Source organism: Emys orbicularis, chromosome 22, assembly GCF_028017835.1.
Source record: "Emys orbicularis isolate rEmyOrb1 chromosome 22, rEmyOrb1.hap1, whole genome shotgun sequence".
Taxonomy (NCBI): domain Eukaryota; kingdom Metazoa; phylum Chordata; order Testudines; family Emydidae; genus Emys; species Emys orbicularis.
The window spans coordinates 10,516,203-10,535,297 of record NC_088704.1 but is presented as its reverse complement, the minus strand read 5'-3'; the positions used below and the strand labels follow the sequence as shown (position 1 = coordinate 10,535,297).

Below are 19,095 nucleotides of genomic sequence, written 5' to 3'. Positions count from 1 at the left end.
GTAAAGCATTTAAGTAAAAATATCTAAAGTAAAAACTACATTATTCACGAGGGAGAGGCAAATAAAGGTATCAAAGCTGAGGGCAGTATGGGAGGCCCCTGAAGAAAGAGGGTGATAAAACGTAAGCATATGAACCTCAGCCAAAGGACTAGGGTACAAAGGGACATCTTGATGTCACTGCAGGATTTAACAAAATCAAAATGTTGATGCCATTTGGAAGCTGCTGAAAACAGAAATGAAAAGCATTGAGTCTTATCTATTTTTCTTGGATCTCATTGGTGCTGCCAATTTGGAAAGTCAAATTTGTGGGTCAAGGAAAGATGTGAACATATTAGGACTGAAAATGAAATATTTTTGAATGATTTGTGCCTGCTTGAAGGGGGTGCTGAAATCTTTTGGAACATCATAGTTAAGTTCCAAAAAGAGGTCCCTTCTTCAAACGTCCCACAGTTACTTAAAATTCAGGGGCTGATCCTGCAACTGGTTTTGTTCAGACAGAGACCTATACCCGTGGAGCAAGTTGCCAGATTTAGGCCGGAACGATTCCCAGACTTTTGTCTCAACATAAGTATAGTTAAGTGGACTGTAGGCCAAAATGAGTTATTCATAGAGGACTAGAATACAGTAAGAGATTCTCTTTTCAAGGAAAGTTTGTAATTCATTATAAATCATATGATCCTCTATTCTTAAGAAATCGTTATGGGTATATACATGACAATACCTGCTATGTTGTTATGAGGCATTTCAACTTTTGTATAATTCAGAGAAGTGAGGAATTACCAGTAATTTATTTTGAGTGTTTTGCTAAAACACATTTTAAATTAATTGTAATTTTAACATTATTTAGCCCAAGCGCTTGAAAACATGTATTGTTAATATATTAGTGATTGTTATCTTGCTTAAGAAAACTGAAGCTAGGAGAATAACAGTAAAAACTATACTTTCATAAAATACATTAACAGTGTAGACACCAGTTAATCTCCAAGAGAAATAATGTGGTACATACAGTAAATTTATTTTACTGCGTGGTACTAAACAATGTTCGTGTAAAAATGACAATGTAACTTCCAATAATGCTTCCTTGTACATAAATAACATCAAAGAACTACAATCTAAGGTGTAGTGTTCTCCTGGTAAATATGGACACAAGTCATTGGGGCTCCAAATTTAACTTAAAGCTGTGTGTTACTTATGGAAACATGCTTTTTCAAACCTGGGGCCTTTATTTAAAAAAAAATGCTAGTATGCAATAAAACAATATCTGTAAGCACCTTAGTGAAAAGTAGGCTGAATTTCAATAAAAAAATCTGTTTTAGATGTGGTTAGTGGAGACTTAGTTGCCTGACTCTTGTTGATAATGGGAACTGTGCAGCTAAATCCTTTCAAACTGCTTTAAACCTATGGGGTAAGCATCATGACTGTGTAGCTTAACTAAAATAAATCACTAAATTAGACTAATTCTTCAGCAATGCTTTGTATTGCAAAATGCTAACAGCTAATTTGTTTATAAAAACTGATAAATCAATGTCAGTCATCTGAATACAGCTTGTCTCACTTTTAAAAGATGCCGTAGAAAGGTCAGTGATAGAAACCTTTCTTTGGGTTTTAAGATTAAATTTGAATCGGTTATAATGACAATATAGTAGTCTGAAGCAGAATTGATATAAAGTAATAGGCTTCTTTTTGATAAGCCCCTTTTAAATAGAACTCTACAGATCTTTATGTAGTTTCAAATCACTGTAGGTAGGCGTGTATTACAATTGTCTGTTTTTCTTTTTAGGGCTCATGTAATCAAAGGAGTTTCTTTGTTGTGTGTGTCTTTTCAGAACACAACAGGAATTCAAAATGAATCAGGTGAGTTTAAATGTAAGACTTTCAAAGTACCTTACTTAGATGTTAAACCAGTTAATTATTACCAGGAATAGTAATAGTGATCCACTAGAACAGTGGTTTTCAAACTGTGGGTCGCGACCCAGTACTGGGTCGTGGAATGGAAGGCACTGGGCCGCGGCGGCTCTGGTCAGCACTGCTGACCGGGCCGTTAAAAGTCCCGTCGGCGGTGCTGCCCAGCTAAGGCAGGCTAGCCCCTACCTGTTCCAACACCATGCTGTGCCCTGGAAGTGGCTAGCAGCAGGTCCAGCTCCTAGGTGGGTGGGGGAGAGGGGGTCATGGGGCTCCGCGCGCTGCCCCCGCCCGAGCACCGACTCAGCTGGGTGGGGCAGTGCCTGTGGGCGAGAGCGGCGTGGAGCTCCTTGCGCACCTCCGCCTGGATCTGGACCTGCTGCTGGCCGCTTCCGGGGTGCAGCACGGTCTGCGGTGCTAGGACAGACAGGAAGCCTGCCTTAGCACCCCCGCTGCACCACTGACTGGGAGCCGCCTGAGGTAAGCCCATGCCCAAACCCTGCGCCTCAATCCCCTGCTCTAGCCCTGAGCCCCTCCCAAACCCGGAGCCCCTTCCTGCACCCCAAACCCCTCATCCCTAGCCCCACCCAAGAGCCTGCACCCCCAGCCCAGAGCCCTGACCTCCTCCCACTCCCCAACTCCTGCCCCAACCCAGAGCCCCCCTCACACCCTGAACCCCTCATTCCCGGTCCCACCCTGCAGCCCTCACCCCTGCACCCCAACGCTCTGCCCCAGCCCAGAGCCCTGACCCCCTCCCGCATCCCAACCCCCTGCCTCCACCCTGAGCCCCCCCAAACCCAGAACCCCTTCCTACACCCCAAACCTCTCATCCATGGCTCCACCCCAGAGCCTGCACACCCAGCCCAGAGCCCTGACCCCCTCCCACACCCGAACCCCCTGCTCCAACCCAGATCCCCCTCCCACACCCGAACCCCCTTACCCCAATTCTCTGCCCCAGCCCTGAGCCCCTCCCACACCCCAAACCCCTCATCCCCAGCTCCGTTGGGTCACGAGCATCAACAATTTTCTTTAACTGGGTCGCCAGAAAAAAAGTTTGAAAACCACTGCACTAGAAAGCCAAAATGTTAGTCCTGTTCTTTAAAACCTCTGATTTAATTAAATCTCATAGTCCTTTTCCATCCACAGTGTGGGTGTATGTGAAGTTGATCTAATTTTATTGATTTTAATTGGCTTTCCTGTGTGAACTCCTGTTAATCAGATGTAAGATATTGAGGCTGGCACCATCTACAAGAAAACCTCTCCAGGAGACCCATGTCAGTTTGTACTTTACTTTTATCAGTTTACCTGCTTATAAGAACATTTTGAAAATTGCAGCCTTCTGTCTATTTTCCAGTTTCAAACCCACAGTCATCAGAACCTATTATGAAGACTGAAACTGGTTCAAGAAGAAACCTTCACATTGGTCTAGATCCTTAAAATCTCTTTATTCTGAAAAGTTAAGAACACACATTGAAATATAAAAAGAACAGGAGTACTTGTGGCACCTTAGAGACTAACAAATTTAGAGACTAACAAGTACTCCTGTTCTTTTTGTGGATACAGACTAACACGGCTGCTACTCTGAAACATTGAAATATAAGCATTTTTCCTTATAGCATGCCTGGATATAGGAATATATTAATATGAGGTTTTTGTGTGTCCTGTAGTGTGGTGTTCTAAGCAGTGCTACATATATATGATTTTATTTATTCTGAATTTACATGTAATCAATACAAATATTATATTTATGCTTGCCAGTTGTACACACTTGGGTTATGTAAGAACACTTATGAAATAGGTAAACAGACCCTTTTAATTCTTACAAAGGCTTCTCTTTGGATGGAGCTAAAAAAATCCCTTCTGACTGAATGGAAGAATAGGCTATTATACTGAAAGGATGTAATCAGTTTTTGAGTTTACTGAAAAAAATGACCATGAACAGATGTTTCTTGTTTCTCTGGCCAGAAACAACCTTGGTTGCACAATGACATAAAAAACGTAGTTGTGCACCTTCTTTTTCCTTGATGTCACTGTTTCTAATGGCTGGCTTTATCACCCTCATGCCCCAAACATGTCATTGAGGAATAATGTAATTAATTTATCTCCATCAACATAGAACAAAGATGCTACTTCACTAAAGAACACCAGACCACTACCATTACCATGGACTAATTATAACTAATTACAGTTTGGAATTGGCTGTTGGGATTTCCCCTCTCCTGCTCCCCTTCTTGTGTGGAAACCAAAAAAAATAGATTTGTAATATTTATAATATAAAAAGTAATATAAAAAGCTCTCTACCAATGGAGCTATCAAGCTTGTAAAGTAATATGGTAGTTATAGTTGATGCATTAACCCTTGTGCTAATGTCCTTTTGCAGTCACGTATGGGATGGTTGGGGGAAATATCTCATCACCGTTGCATGTATAATTGCAACCAGACATCTTCACTTGTGAGGGTTTTTTTTGCATGTACTCAGCAATATGAGAGAGGAGAACAGCTTGTTGCTGTGGGGCTGCTTGAATAGTAACTGGTTTAGTTCTTATTCTGATACACTTCGGGAATTGCTAAGATTCTGTAAGCTCCAAATTCTAGGTTTTGGTAATTGCTGTTGGTGGTTCTGCTTCTTTCCCATATTTTTCAGCAATGATTTATTTTTAGAATTAAATATGGTTTCCACACACTATGAAAAAAAAATCATCCTTATGTCGAACTGCTAATATTATTTATTCAGTGCCATATGCGTGTTTGGTGTTCTGCAGTCAAATAGAGGTCCCTCCCCCAAGGAGTTTTTCCTATAGTTTGAAATCTTTTTTGGCATCTCCCACGTTCGGATTTGGCCTTCCGAGTGTACAGAGTACATATGGCTGCTTATGATTTAGTTGCCATTCAGATTAATTATATATTTAGCATCAACCCTGTGTTATTTTTTTCTTGTAGTGCCTTTGTGATTTCATTCACTATTGACAAGTTGTAGTGCCAGGTCTATATAAGAGCTGTCTTTGATGCCTGATGCCAAACATCTCTCAAGTGTCCTGTTCTCATATTACTTTCATTCTTCCTATTTCTGCTTTTGGTCTAACTTAAATGACCCTCAAGTTAATTGGGGTTTTTCTCACTCACATTATGCAGAGGTACATTGTGACACTTCCTGTGGGTACCCAGGGTTCTGGGGCACCTTTGCTACCAACTGCCCTTAGCATGAGAAAGCTTTGTCTGGGCCTGCTGTGAGTCAGCTCCCTGACTCCACCAGCCACAGGCAACATAGGCACTTCCCTCAAGGGCTTGCAGGTCCTGCTGTCACTATAGGTTAGCACGGGTCGGCAACCTTCAGCATGCGGCCCATCAGGGTAATCCGCTGGCGAGCTGAGAGACATTTTGTTTACATTGACCGTCCACAGGCACGGCCCCCGACAGCTCCCAGTGGCTGCGGTTTGCCGTTCCTGGCCAATGAGAGCTGCGGGTCACATGCCGAAGGTTGCTGACCCCCTAGGTTAGCGATTGGCATACTCCCAACCCTTGAGCGTTCAGTCCCTGTCCACTGGACACTCACAGTATTCACAGATTCGCTGCTTCCAAAGAAACAGTATACCCAAGCTCAGTTCAACCTCCGCTTAACACTTGCATTTACATATGCTTACAGTGAAATCAGGTATAAGTTTATTTAACAAAACATAGAGATTCAATAGTAGCAAGTAAAAGTATTGAAAACATTGGTAAAACAATCTTCATACACGTTATAGGTCCTAGAATTAATTAACAAGATACTCTCATGTCTTTTAGAGTATTGCTCATCCAGAATCCTTGCAGCACTTTATAGCCACCCTGGCTGACCCTCCTTTCATGAGACAAACACTCTGTCAGTTTGCGTCCCAGATGAATGATTCCATGTGTCCTTTTTGCACTCCAGATATACCAGACCAGTCCTTTGTCTTTGTTCATAAACAGGACACCACCTCCTCCCACCCACCTGCTGTCTGTTTCTTCCTGTAGATTTCCACTCTTGTAGATTTTCCAGTCTCTTTATTTGCATATTGGGCCAGATGCAAATTAATAGGCATCAGTGTGAGGCATACAATACACAAATGGCCAGACAAGGAGATAGGTGTCAGTTACCTCTTGTCTGCAAGGAAACTCTCCGAATTTTGTCACCTCCTGGTAATCTGCCTTAACTCCAAGACCTTAAGAACATACTTTTCAATATAGACACATAACTCCTTACACATTATTCATACATACGTTTTTGTAATGATTATTGGTAGAGACCTCACATGCCATCCTTTGTTGAACTGTTATGCAGATATCTGATCCGGGGCTCCCTGTACAACCCTATGCACCCGTTGTGCGCTCTGCCAGTTGGTGCCAAGGGTCCCTCGTCACAGACATTTGTTTCCTGGATCCCTCCATAACGTTCTTGAGTTAGACATGGAAGATGTTCTAATGAAGTATTTTAGGTGACTAACTTATTTAAACAACATACCTGGATCTAGCAGAGGATACTAACCAAGCAGACTGCGAAAAGCTACAAAAGAATCTCACAAAACTGGGTGACGGGGCAACAAAATGGCAGATGAAATTCAATGTTGATAAGTGCAAAGTAATGCACAGTGAAAAATATAATCCCAACTATACATATAAAATGATGGGGTCTAAATTAGCTGTTACCACTCAAAGAAAGAGATCTTGGAGTCATTGTGGATAATTCTCTGAAAATATCCACTCAATGTGCAGCGGCAGTTCAAAAAGCAAAGAGAATGTTGGGAATCATTAAGAAAGGGATAGAAAATGGGACAGAAAATATCATATTGCCTTTATATAAATCCATGGTATGACCACATTTTGAATACTGCATGCAGATGTGGTTGCTCCATCTCAAAAAAGATGTATTGGAATTGGAAAAGGTTCAGAAAAGGGCAACAAAAATTATTAGGGGTATGGAACAGCTTCCATATGAAGAGAGATTAATAAAACTGGGACTTTTCAGCTTGGAAAAGAGACGATGGGGGATATGATAGAGGTCTATAAAATTATGACTGGTGTGGCGAAAGTAAATAAGGAAGTGTTATTTACTCCTCCTCATAACACGTGAACTAGGGGTCACCAAATGAAATTACTAGACAGCAGGTTTAAAACAAACAAAAGGAAGTATTTTTTCACACAACGCACAGTCAATCTGTGGAATTCCTTGTCAGAGGCCAAGACTATAACAGGGTTTAAAAAAGAACTACATAAGTTCATGGAGGATAGGTCCATCAATGGCTGTTAGCCAAGATGGGAAGGGATGGTGTCCCTAGCCTCTGTTTGTCAGAAGCTGGGAATGGGTGACAGGGAATGGATCATTTGATGATTACCTGTTCTGTTCATTCCCTCTGGGGCACCTGGCATGGGCCACTGTCAGAAGACAGGATCCTGGGCTAGATGAACCTTTGGTCTGACCCAGTATGGCCATTCTTACGCACGCATCTCAGACTGCATTAAGATTGTGTGGAGAAGAGGTTGCATGCTATCTGGGATATTTGTATAGGTGACCATTTAAAAAAAAGGGTGGGAGTATAAATTGCTTAAGTGAGCAAATGACATACATTCTTAATCCCCCCCCCATCCAATCAGAGTTCTGCTGTATGCATTCACTTGTTACTAATATCCCTTCTTAGAGACCCTTTCAGAAACAGAAACTCAAGCCTGGTCTACATTATGGGGGAGGGGGAGGAAGGGGGAATTAATCTAAGTTACGCAACTTCAGCTACGTGAATAACGTAGCTGAAGTCGATGTACTTAGATTGACTTACCGTGGTGTCTTCATCGCGGTGAGTTGACAGCTGCCGCTGCCCCGTCGACTCCGCCTATGGCCCTCACGGAGCTGGAGTACAGGAGTTGATGGGAGAGCACTCGGGGTGGATTTATCGCATCTAGACTAGCTACGATAAATCGAGCCCTGCTGGATAGATCGCTGCCCGCCGATCCGGTGGGTAGTGTAGACATACCCTAACATCACTGCCAATAGGAGCAGCTGCTGCAGCAGCCAAAACATGTACCTTTGTACATTCTGAGAACTTCCTACAGTTTTGACTAGATTGTCTCTGCCCTGTTATAACTGATTGTTTGCTCCAAACCCTCGCTTCCAAACCCCCCCATCCCTTGTAGTATCTTCACCTCAGGCTCACTGCACCCCAGCCCTTCTCAACCCTTTCTTTTCCATGTCACCTCTTCCTTGACTTTGCATTTGGTTTGTCCCCTCCTAACAGCACATACCTTAAAAAAAGTGGAACTAACGTTTGCTGGCATCATATTGTGTGTTATACTCTTTCCCTCACCTTATGTCTGTCTTGTCTATTTAGATTATAAGCCCTTCAAGGCAGAGACTGTCTACTTCTCTCTGTGTGTAGAGTACCTAGCAGAGTGGGGCCCATTCTTGATTGGGCCTTAGGACTAACATAATAAACATTATTAATAATAATATTGCTTCAGAAATGTCTTCAGAGATGCTATCAAGTTGTGCTCAACATTTTATTTTAACTTTAGTCTCCAGTCTGCTGTCTCTTCTCTTCCACCCCTTCAAATGATTTTTTGCGATGTTTTTCTACCATTTTACCCCCTGTAAATTTGAATGCCAACAGCTCAGTATTTATGAGCGACTTCACATTAACAAGTCTAAAAAGTAGTAATGAAGCTGATTAGTCACTATTTTATTCAGTGAGTGGTAGCTTTCTTGAAGTATTCAAGTGGTGAACTCTGTGGAAAATGTTAAAACAATACCCACTGTTTTAGGATTTCTTTCTCACTCTTTCAGGCTGGTTTTATCCAGATGTCTGTTAACATTGGTTGTAGCACATGCACTTATATAGTAGCCCCATAAAATATCCCCCGAGGTAAACGAATTCATTTTATAGCAAAAGTTATTTGAATGCGTTTCTTCAAAGTCTGTGAGAAGTGACTGAAGCCGTAGTATTTCTGGATTATGTTTATGCAACTGCATTCAAGTTGCAAATAAATGGGTTGCAGTGATTTAACTGAGAACAGAATTTGGTCCATTGTTTATTGTATTGAATAGCATATTTGGTTACTTATTAAGAGTTTTGTTTTGGAGGTGTAAATCTACTGTGTCATGAAACAGGCCATTGTCAATGCTCTTGAACAAATGATTTGTGAATTCCGTTAGTACAGTGGAGGTGGAATTCAAACTGCTGTGTTGAATGACTTTTAGATGCTAATCTCTTCGATTTATGTAAGTAGAAGTAAATGTAGGTACTGATTTGTATTTTAATACCTGCAGATACATGCAAATTACATACTCTGTTACGTGCTAGGACTGTTCTGAAGTTTTTGAGGCTGAAAGATAGTGCTGCTGTTTAGGCAGTGGCGTAGCCAGCTTCTAAGAGGAGGGGGAGCAAACATAAAAAAGGCGGCCCCCCTTGGCTCCTCCTCTGGTCGCGCCCCCCCTTGGCTCCTCCTCTGGTCGCGCCCCCCCTTGGCTCCTCCTCCGGCCGTCCCTCCCCTCCCCCCCATGGCTCCTCCGGCCTTGCTGTGCCATCCCCGTGGCGCCCCCCCCCTCGCTCCTCCGGCCGTGCTGCGGGCCGCCAGCCTGCGCCCCCTCTTGCTCCTTCGGCCGCGCCTGCCGTCTTCCCATGGCTCCCAGCCGTGCTGCGGGCCGCCAGCCTGCGCACCCCCGTCGCTCCTCCGGCTGCGGCTGCCAGCCATGCTACAGGCCACATGCTGCGCGCCCCCCTCCCCCCCCCCCGCTCCTCCGGCTGCTTTTGGAAAGGCGGGGGAAGCGGCTGCTTCCCCTGCACCCTGCTAGCTACGCTACTGTATTTAGAGAAGAATTTCTGACAGGCCTAAGTGGATAATCTAGTTAAGTGCCATACAATTTTGTCCAAACTAGTTGATTCTGTACTATTTATTTTTTAAAAAAGTCATGAGAGATTACGTACTTAAATGGGGATTAACATTTTTAAAATGAGCAGTACTGGGAACATGTCCTGTTCTGCTAACATCTTCTGGCCCTGACATACTGGGAAGAATCAAACCTTAAAATTACGTAATTTTGCTTACTATTTTGCAGTTTTTCATATATTCTAGAAGACACCTTCTAGCCAGAGACCAAGATGAAAAATAAAATGAGCGGTAACTAATGAAATCCATGTCCAATGCCCTGGTGCGGAGCCCAATCCCATTTGTCCCAGATACTGGAAGGGGAAAGGTGCTGGAATTCCAGTCACCATGCTCTGTCAGCTCAGGTGCCTTCTGCTTCAATATTTGTTTAAGGCTAGCAAGAGTCTGAAAGTCACAAAACCTCCCCATTACTCCTGCCTTTCTCTCCCTGCTGAAAGAGGAAAGTAACCTTTTTCTCTTCCTACACGGACTTGTAGCTGCTGGAAGCTAGGAAGTATGGTAAGTCTTTACCCATCCCCTGACCTCTTGGCTGCTGTGGGTAGCAGGGGATCCCTGACATTCTACATCTTCCGTAGTTTCCAATTTTTAGGTCATCCTCCTTTGTGTACATGTCTTTGCAGCTGTTCCAGGCTTCCTGAAGCACAAGGCAATAACATTGATATGACCACAGTATTGTCATTTTCACTCTGCGGCTGTTTGGGAATGCTGTAGTAGTGGTAGAGACACCAAAACGGTCTTTCTGAACTCAAGAAATAGCACTGTATCATTTCATATTTGGCAAATCACAAACATGAGGGCTAGAAAGTAAAATATTTTTAAATAAAAGTCTAAAATAAGCAAAAAGTATTGGTTAGAGCTTGCCCACTTACTGTGCAAAGCTTCCCAACTCACTTCTGCTGAGAAGGTGAGTGGATTTACAAAACCCTGTTCATAGTTGTGCTATGCTTGTACATAAATGGGGGTGGGGAGGGAGAAAGAGGAGGAAATTCTTAATATGTCTTCAAACATTGTAGTCTGCTACATCCAGCAGGGCTTCAAAAAGTATGTACAATTCAGTAACCACTAACAGGAAGAAATACACATTTTCCGCACTTTGCTAATTAATAAATGTATTGAAGTCTGACGTGGCTAACTACTGTAATCCTGACCTGAAAGTTTTTCAAATGATGTTTAGCTGACTGCTAAATTCTGCCGACCTATGTTTATCAGTTTTAAAGAAATGGTTCTCCAGCATCACGTTACGATGATGAGTATTTGTTTTACCTGGCATTCTTCTAATTAATATTTTTAATTATAATAATAGGCTGGACATATTACACTAATTCTGTGTAATTTTTTTCCAGCCTCATTGAGTAACCTAGTCTGTTTGGGAGAGACATTCCCCTGGCTTTGTAATCACTGAGTATGAGGCTCTGTCAAGGATACATACCTTCGAAGGAAAGGAAATTGCTATATATACCTGTAACAGGAGTTCTCTGAAGGTCATTTCCTCTATACATCTACATTTCCCCTCCTAGCTCCCCATGAGAGTTAGGATTTTTGTTATCCCTTTGATACTTAGAAAAGGAACTGGCAGTTAACGGCTGAGATGTGCTATGTATATTTATATGTCCATCCGCCTGAGCACGAGGCATGTGCATGGACTGCCTCACTGTCAGAGGATGTTAAACTACACTGTGCTAGCCTGTCAGCTCTCAAGGACATGAGATGGGGTGCAAATTTATAGTGGAACCTTCCTTTAGAGAATTGCATTTACAGGTAAGTAATTTTCCCTTTAAAAGTGCTAATGAGCCAAAGTGTGCATTTTTATATAGACTACTGCATTTAAATAAAAATATTATTTGGTCTTGAGCCCCCAACCCTCTTCTTGATTGAAGCATTAAAATAGGGTCAGAACAGCCATTCAAAACCAGTTACTATATCGTTTCACAGGCCAGTGCAAAGAATAGAGAAAATAGAAAATGACCCTCTTTACATGTATTGAAATATTTATTCTTACATTGCTGCCTTTTAAATGAAACTACAAATCTAAGATTGGTGTTTTTATTTTAACTGTTCAGAACTCAAATCATATTAATAATGTGTTAGTAAACATGTCTGATTTCAGCAGATCTTGCTTATGCTGCGTGTGTGGATAAGTATACATACAGACACACACAGGTTCACGATCAACAAATATGAGAATTTTTAACTTATTTTAGTATTTAAGTGCGCTAATGTGCAGGACAAGCCTCTCTTTTTACCTATTTTTTGTATGAAATAAAAAAAATGGCAAAAAGCCAATATGTTAAACTAATAGAAAAAAGTACACCTCTACCCCGATATAACGCTGTCCTCTGGAGCCAAAAAATCTTACTGCGTTATAGGTGAAACCACGTTATATCGAACTTGCTTTGATCCGCCAGAGTGCGTAGCCCCGCCCCCCCACCCCCGGAGCGCTGCTTTACCGCGTTGTATCTGAATTCATGTTATATTGGGTCACGTTATATTGGGGTAGAGATGTATCTAGTGACTTCTGCTGATGAGTCAAAACAAGTTTAAAACAACCTGAGGTGCAGGCCTCTCTTTGATACATTAATGCTTAGTGTTGATTTACAGCAGTGGAAGTTATATTTTAGTACCTTGTAGACAGTAGACATTTTGGGGTGTACTCTTTAAACTGCTGGATTGATGTTGATACTTTACTGGTTTCATTTAGCACTTGGTCACATGAGTCTCAAATGTTTAAATACACAGCTATCACAGTAAATATATAGAAAATGGTATACCTTAGCCTTATTACTATATGTTTTGGTGTTTGAATCTTAATACTGCATATTTTTTCCAAATGCCTGTTACTTTATATTGAAAATATCTTACTACAAGGATACATTTCTCATTGCTTAAGTAAGATATGAAACATTTGTAAAGAAACATCCCAGGGATGGGGAAAACTCTAAGAAAACAAATTTGTGATATGGAGAAAACAAATGTTCTGAGGACAGTACCAATAGTTAATACTGGCTAGATTACCCCATTCTGAGAGTACACTAAAGGGAGTGGTTACATAGGTGGTAGTTATCAAACTGTGTTGAATACTTAGCTTCAACTGAATTGTTAACACCATGCCTTCATTTGCAGGAACCGAATCATAGGTTGTCTGCTTATCTTTACATTCTACATCTGCCATATTTTTTTGCTTGCAGTCCTCGCTGTCTTGTCATTACTTTGTCAGTACTTCTGGCCCAAGGAACTGTTGCCTTCTCAAGGGTATAGTATAGTCAGTGTTGCTGATTAAATCACAGGACCTAGAGTTTTCAAATCAGTGCAGCTATCCTTCTCTTGAAAACCCTGCTCAGAAAATAGTGATCTTCCCTCGAGAAAAGGGGTACTAAAGATTATTTCCCAAACAAGGCATACCATTTATTTTACTAATGCTTGACATGTTCAGTTAGTCTGTTAATGATTAAATTTGTAAAAAGGAGGACCTAGGAGAACTGCATATACCATATACTCTACAGTCCTATGTGAAAATACAGTTAAATGTCAAAACATGGTCTTACACATTTCAATTTTTAGCTCACTTCTTTATATAGTTGATTCTAAAGATTTGCAGCAATGTACCCCAAAGCTTCTCCTAAATTATTTATTTCTTTTGGGTCACCTTATTTATTGACTGTAATTGATATGTACAATGTACACCATATCCCAAAATTATTGACTGTTTAGTTTGAAAAACTATCACAGATAACTAAGTTTTTATACAGTCATGTAACAGTGATCAGTGTGACATAGTTAGTATCAGAGCTACACAGTTATAATGTCAAAAATGGTTGAAATTGCTGCTTATACTGATTGGTTATACTGTGTACCTAGTACTGGGAAGTGTTTTACTATTTTTAATCTCAAACCATATCTTAAGTATTGGAAAGAGCCCTAGTTCACAAGGTGTTGACACTGGAGGTTAGGGGCAGGAGGGTATCTTTACCAGTTTTGGCTTGAAGACACACAACTGAATTTGGTGCATACACAAATGTGCCCGTAATTTCCCCCCTCAAACATTTACCTTTGCTATGAAAAAAGCTGTGCACTGGAGGAACCTTTTGAGTATTGGTATGCATATGAGCATTGTCAGCATCCCTCTGCTGTGTCTCCTGTGTAGACGCAAGAAGGATTTCAAAGTAGAGCAGGGTTACCCAGGCCAGTTGTGCAGTCCCCCTGTTTTTGGTTGATATTTTGATACCTTTCCTAGATATTTAGATTTGTTATTTCCATCTTTGCTACTGTCTTTTTCTGTGGCCTAGGACAAATAACTATGGCCAGAATTATCAAACTTGGATGCCAAAATATTGGTACAGACGCTCCCTGGGTTATGCAAACGCAACTTACGGAAAGCCGCACTTACGGAAGAAGTTCCGTAAGCTTTTTTTTTTTTTTTTTTTTGGCATAATTGTCGGAGATAGGTTCCAGACTTATGCAAAATTCAACTTATGCAAGGCATTCCGGAACGGAACGCTTGCGTAAGTCGGGGAGCTTCTGTATTTACAGATTTTCAGTTACCTAAACATCTTCAGCTCCCACCTGATGCAGTTCTATTAAAGAGCAATGACTTCAGTGGGAGTTGTGCATGCTCAGTAACTCTGAAATGAAGGGTATATTCATAAATAGCTTATAAAAAGTTAACATATTAATCTATGTTGTAAGCATGTTACAGACGTGTAGTACAAATGATGAGCACAACAGAAGATGTTATAATTGATTAGAAGAAACCTGTTGGGCTTCTTAACAGTTTAAAATAATTGATTAGCCATTTATTAAAATATTTAATAATTATTAACCTTTTAGAACCTAACTTTTCCCCTTAATACAGGCTGACCAAATGATTATTTTTACTTGTTAACCATATGTGGCTATTGGAGAATTCCGACTTTAGAATATTCATGATTCAAATTCAGAATATTAGAAACATCATTTTTATTTTGTGACATTTAAACAATTAACAGCAATTTATAATGTTTTTGTAGCAAAGTAGGTAACTGAGAAGCAAACCTAGCACTAAAATACATTTGTTTTCATGCTAATTTTTGGAGCTACAAGGTTTGTTGTAGATAGGAATTGTTCCAGTAATCTGCCCAGCACTCCTGCAGGGGGTGCTATGTGTTTTGGCTTTTGTAAATTTCCTGGATGAAAGCCTGCCTTTCATTTGTTGCCTTGCTGGTCCAAATCAGTGTATTTTGCAGAATGCAAAGTGAACCTTCCCAATGTCTTTTTATCCAGTTGAATTGTGCAGCGTACATCGTGCTTGGAGCAAAATGGTATGGACTGGCAGGGAAAGGCATATGGAGAAAGAAGCAATCTGCAGTGCCTTCTGTGAAGTGTCCTTAAAGAGACACCATCAACTTAAAGAATCACCTTATTCTGAATTTTTTTAGTTACTACAGTAGAACCTCAGAGTTAAACACCAGAGTTATGAACTGACCAATCAACCACACACCTCATTTGGAACAGGAAGTATGCAATCAGGCAGCAGTAGAGACAGGAGGGGGGGGGAAAACAGCAAATACAGTACAGTACTGTGTTAAACGTAAGCTACTAAAAAAATAAAGGGAAAGCAGCATTTTTCTTCTGCATAGTAAAGTTTCAAAGCTGTATTAAGCCAATGTTCAGTAGTAAACTTTTGAAAGAACAACCATAACATTTTGTTCCGAGTTACAAACATTTCCAAGTTACGAACAACCTCCATTCCCTAGGTGTTCATAACTCTCAGGTTCTACTGTATTGATACGAGTAACACCAATGATTACAATAAATGAAAGAGAAACATTTTCCACTACTTTTCAATTTACTCTGTGCACTTCACAGCACTTTCTTCGTAGTCAGTTTCACTGTTTGTCCTGTATAAATGACTTCCTCCTGTTTGCCTTTGTTTTCCACACAACAGAAAAGAAAAACTTGTAAAATTAAGAAATATGATTGCAAAAATTGACAGGGAGACTCAGGGTATGGTGTGGTACCTGAAACTACTTAGAATTGTTTTGTTTTTGTTTGAATAGATTTCAGTGTAATGTCCCTTAAAAAAATCTGCATCTACCATAGCGGGGATTTTATCTATTTGGGGTTTCTGGGTGCTACTGTAATACAAATACTAAATAAGTAGGCTAATCATCACCCTAATCACGCTACTTGCATGTTGCATCTCTTTTTCTATCTCTCTTCTTATGTCCTGTCTTTCATTTTTAAGCTCTTTTGGACCAGAGCAACAGTGTGGTTGGAAAGCACTTACCACATTGTGTGGCTGTTACCACAATATAAATAGTAAATATTTATCTAGTAGATAACATAGCCCGGCCAACTTGTGACACATTCTTCAACACAATAGCATTACCATCTCTTGGTATCTTTTGACTCATTATATCCTAAACATAAGTCTTCAGTATGAAAAGCTATTTGTACTGGTATGAAAGCTATTTTATAAATCTGTAAACAAAAGTAAAATAGGATATGTTTTCTTTAGCCATGTTTTTCACGTACACTGTCAATTTACGATGAAGATAGATAAATTACAAGCCAGACATTTGAGGCAGATCCAGCAATCCTGTGTAAAACTACTTTCCTGTTGAGGAAAATTACTTTTACTATCTTCAGCTGAAGCCAGCTTATTGTTACAGCCTTACCGAAGTCACGGTCCGTTTTGTTCAATTTCACAGTCATAGAATTTTAAGAATCATAAATTTCATGATTCAGCTATTTAAATCTGAAATTTCAGTCTTGTAATTTTAGGAGTCCTGACCCAAAAAGGAGTTCGGAGTGGGGAGGGGGGGTCACAAGGTTATTGTAGGGAGGGTTGTGGTACTGCTACCCTTACTTCTGCGCTGCTGCTGGTGGTAGCGCTGCCTTCAGAGTTGGGCAGCTGGTGGCTGCTGGCCAGGAGCCCAGCTCTGAAGGCAGAGCTGGCGCCAGAAGCAGCGCAGAAGTAAGGATGGCATGGTATGGTATTGCCACCTTACTTCTGTGCTCCTCCCTGCAGAGCTGGGCCCTCAGTCAGCAGCTGCCACTCTCTGGCCACCCAGCTCTGAAGGCAGCAGCATAGAAGTATAATTGTGGCATGGTATGGTATTGCCTTTCTTCTGCGCTGCTGCTGGCGGGACGCTGCCTTCAGAGCTGGGCAGCCGGCCAACAGCTGCCGCTCTCCGGCTGCCCAGCTTTGAAGTGCAGAAGTAAGGGTGGCAATACCGTGACACCACCCCCCCAAATAACCTTGCAACCCCCCTGCAACTCCCTTTTGGGTCAGGACCTGCAATTTGAGAAATGCTGGTCTTCCCCATGATATCTGTATAGCACAGGGTAAAAGCACACAAAAGACCAGATTTCACAGGGGGAGACCAGATTTCAAAGTCCATGATGCATTTTTCATGGCCGTGAATTTGGTAGGGTCCTACTTATTGTGGATCATAATTGAGTAGATGTGTTCCTAATTCCCCCCAAATGTATTTCATCTGGATTCATTTTTCTCTAAAATCACCACAGTGCTAGGCCGTAAGAGTCAAATCAACAGACGTAAGTTAAGGGAGAAGTATATCAGCTGCTCTTCACTTCTTAATAGAATAGATTTCAATTTTTTTTTAAGGCAAACATGATAGCTTGAGAAGTGGGGTTTCAGTAGTGCTTTGAGAATAGTTAATGTAAATAAATGGTTAATTTAGTGGTGACTGAATCTATTTTAATATGGAGTCCAAGTGGGCATAATACCTCCAGTCCAGTGGCTTTCTCGGGTTTATATTGTCTTTTGGGTACCTAACAGGTAAAATATCTTCTCCATCAGTGTTGCTTTATAATATACAACTGTTTGGGCTGTATTGCTGATACTAATTTGAATTAATGTACTTAGCACAGCAGCTGACCAGCTTTCATAGTTATCTTTGCTGACTACAAGGTTGTGCTGTATCATTTGTACAGATGAAAACAGCGCCTTCCCTGGAGAGCTCACAGTCTAACACGACTCCTTTGTCAACTTTCTTCAAATATTCAAAGCTCAAAATAAAAATATTGAACTACCAAGTTAAGTTTTATATTCAAAACAGTCATATTAAACTTAAAACATGCTGCAGCTGAAGAGTAAATCTCAACATGCACTTGCTTGCCTTACTCAATTAGCTTTTTTGGTCAAGGGGCAAATGTTTTAAAAATGCACTTCACTACTAAAACCCAATTTCTTCTTTTAAAAACCTGTTTAGTGTCTGTTGTCATATACTCCGTCAAGGAGGATAGGCCACTGGGTCAACATTTACTGACCTTTCTATTCTCTGGCTTGGGGCATGAATCTTTCTGTTTATGTACGTCTTGGCTAGTAGCTGTGACACAAGCTGTAGGATAAGCCAAACACCTTTGGGGAAAAAAACCCTAAAATTTAAAAAGCTTCCTTTCCTTACTGCTAATTTTTAGAGTAGTTAAGTTCTGAATGCATATTTGTTGCACTTCCTATAAATAAAGTTATGTATGCATTTTCCCACTAAACTGTCTATTTCAGCGACTTAAAACTTTCTCAGAATATTATCCATGGGATATTTGCTTGGGATTTTTTTTTTTAAACTAGAGCAAAAGTTGTGCAGCCATTATCCAGTTTGCAGAGTGTGGGAAAAAATTACACTTTTTTTTTTTAATCAAAAAATTGTTTAGCAGATTTAGAACAACTCTTGCACCTCAACAGGTAGCTGTAGAAATTTGAAATTTCATAATGATAATAGTCTACAGGCACTAAACCTCTTCATATACCAATGTTTATATCAACTCTTTTTACAAATTTATTCATGCTCTGATCCTGCAGTTGATGGAGTGCAGGTGGACTCCTGTGCTTGTACAAAGAACAGGAGTACTTGTGGCACCTTAGAGACTAACAAATTTATTAGAGCATAAGCTTTCGTGGGCTACAGCCCACTTCTTCGGATGCATAACATGCATATGCATCCGAAGAAGTGGGCTGTAGCCCACGAAAGCTTATGCTCTAATAAATTTGTTAGTCTCTAAGGTGCCACAAGTACTCCTGTTCTTTTTGCGGATACAGACTAACATGGCTGCTACTCTGAAACCTGTGCTTGTACAGAGTCCCATTAAAGTCAGTTGCAGGATTGGGGCTTTTATATACCCCTTTTAAGTGTCCACAGCTTTGAAAAGTGGGGGGAATTACGAACTGAGTCTAGCCATAGCAAAAGTGACTTTGCCTGCTTATGCCTAGGCATTGCAACATGCAGGATATGCAAAGTTACCTACCGTTCTGAGATCTCTTCATAACAATTTGATTGAGCCACTATGAATTGAGAAGGG

The 19,095-nt window shown here is 40.8% G+C and overlaps 1 protein-coding gene across 1 annotated transcript in view; it reads left to right on the top strand.

Moving 5' to 3' along the window:
- The first annotated feature begins 1,778 nt into the window (after positions 1-1,778).
- Positions 1,779-19,095, top strand: part of PRDM2 (PR/SET domain 2) — a 99,676-nt gene continuing 82,359 nt past the window's right edge. Inside the window, exon 1 of the mRNA XM_065421218.1 lies at positions 1,779-1,854. Coding sequence (XP_065277290.1) covers positions 1,846-1,854 — 9 coding nt within the window. The 5' untranslated portion in view covers positions 1,779-1,845. The remainder of the gene's footprint in view (positions 1,855-19,095) is intronic.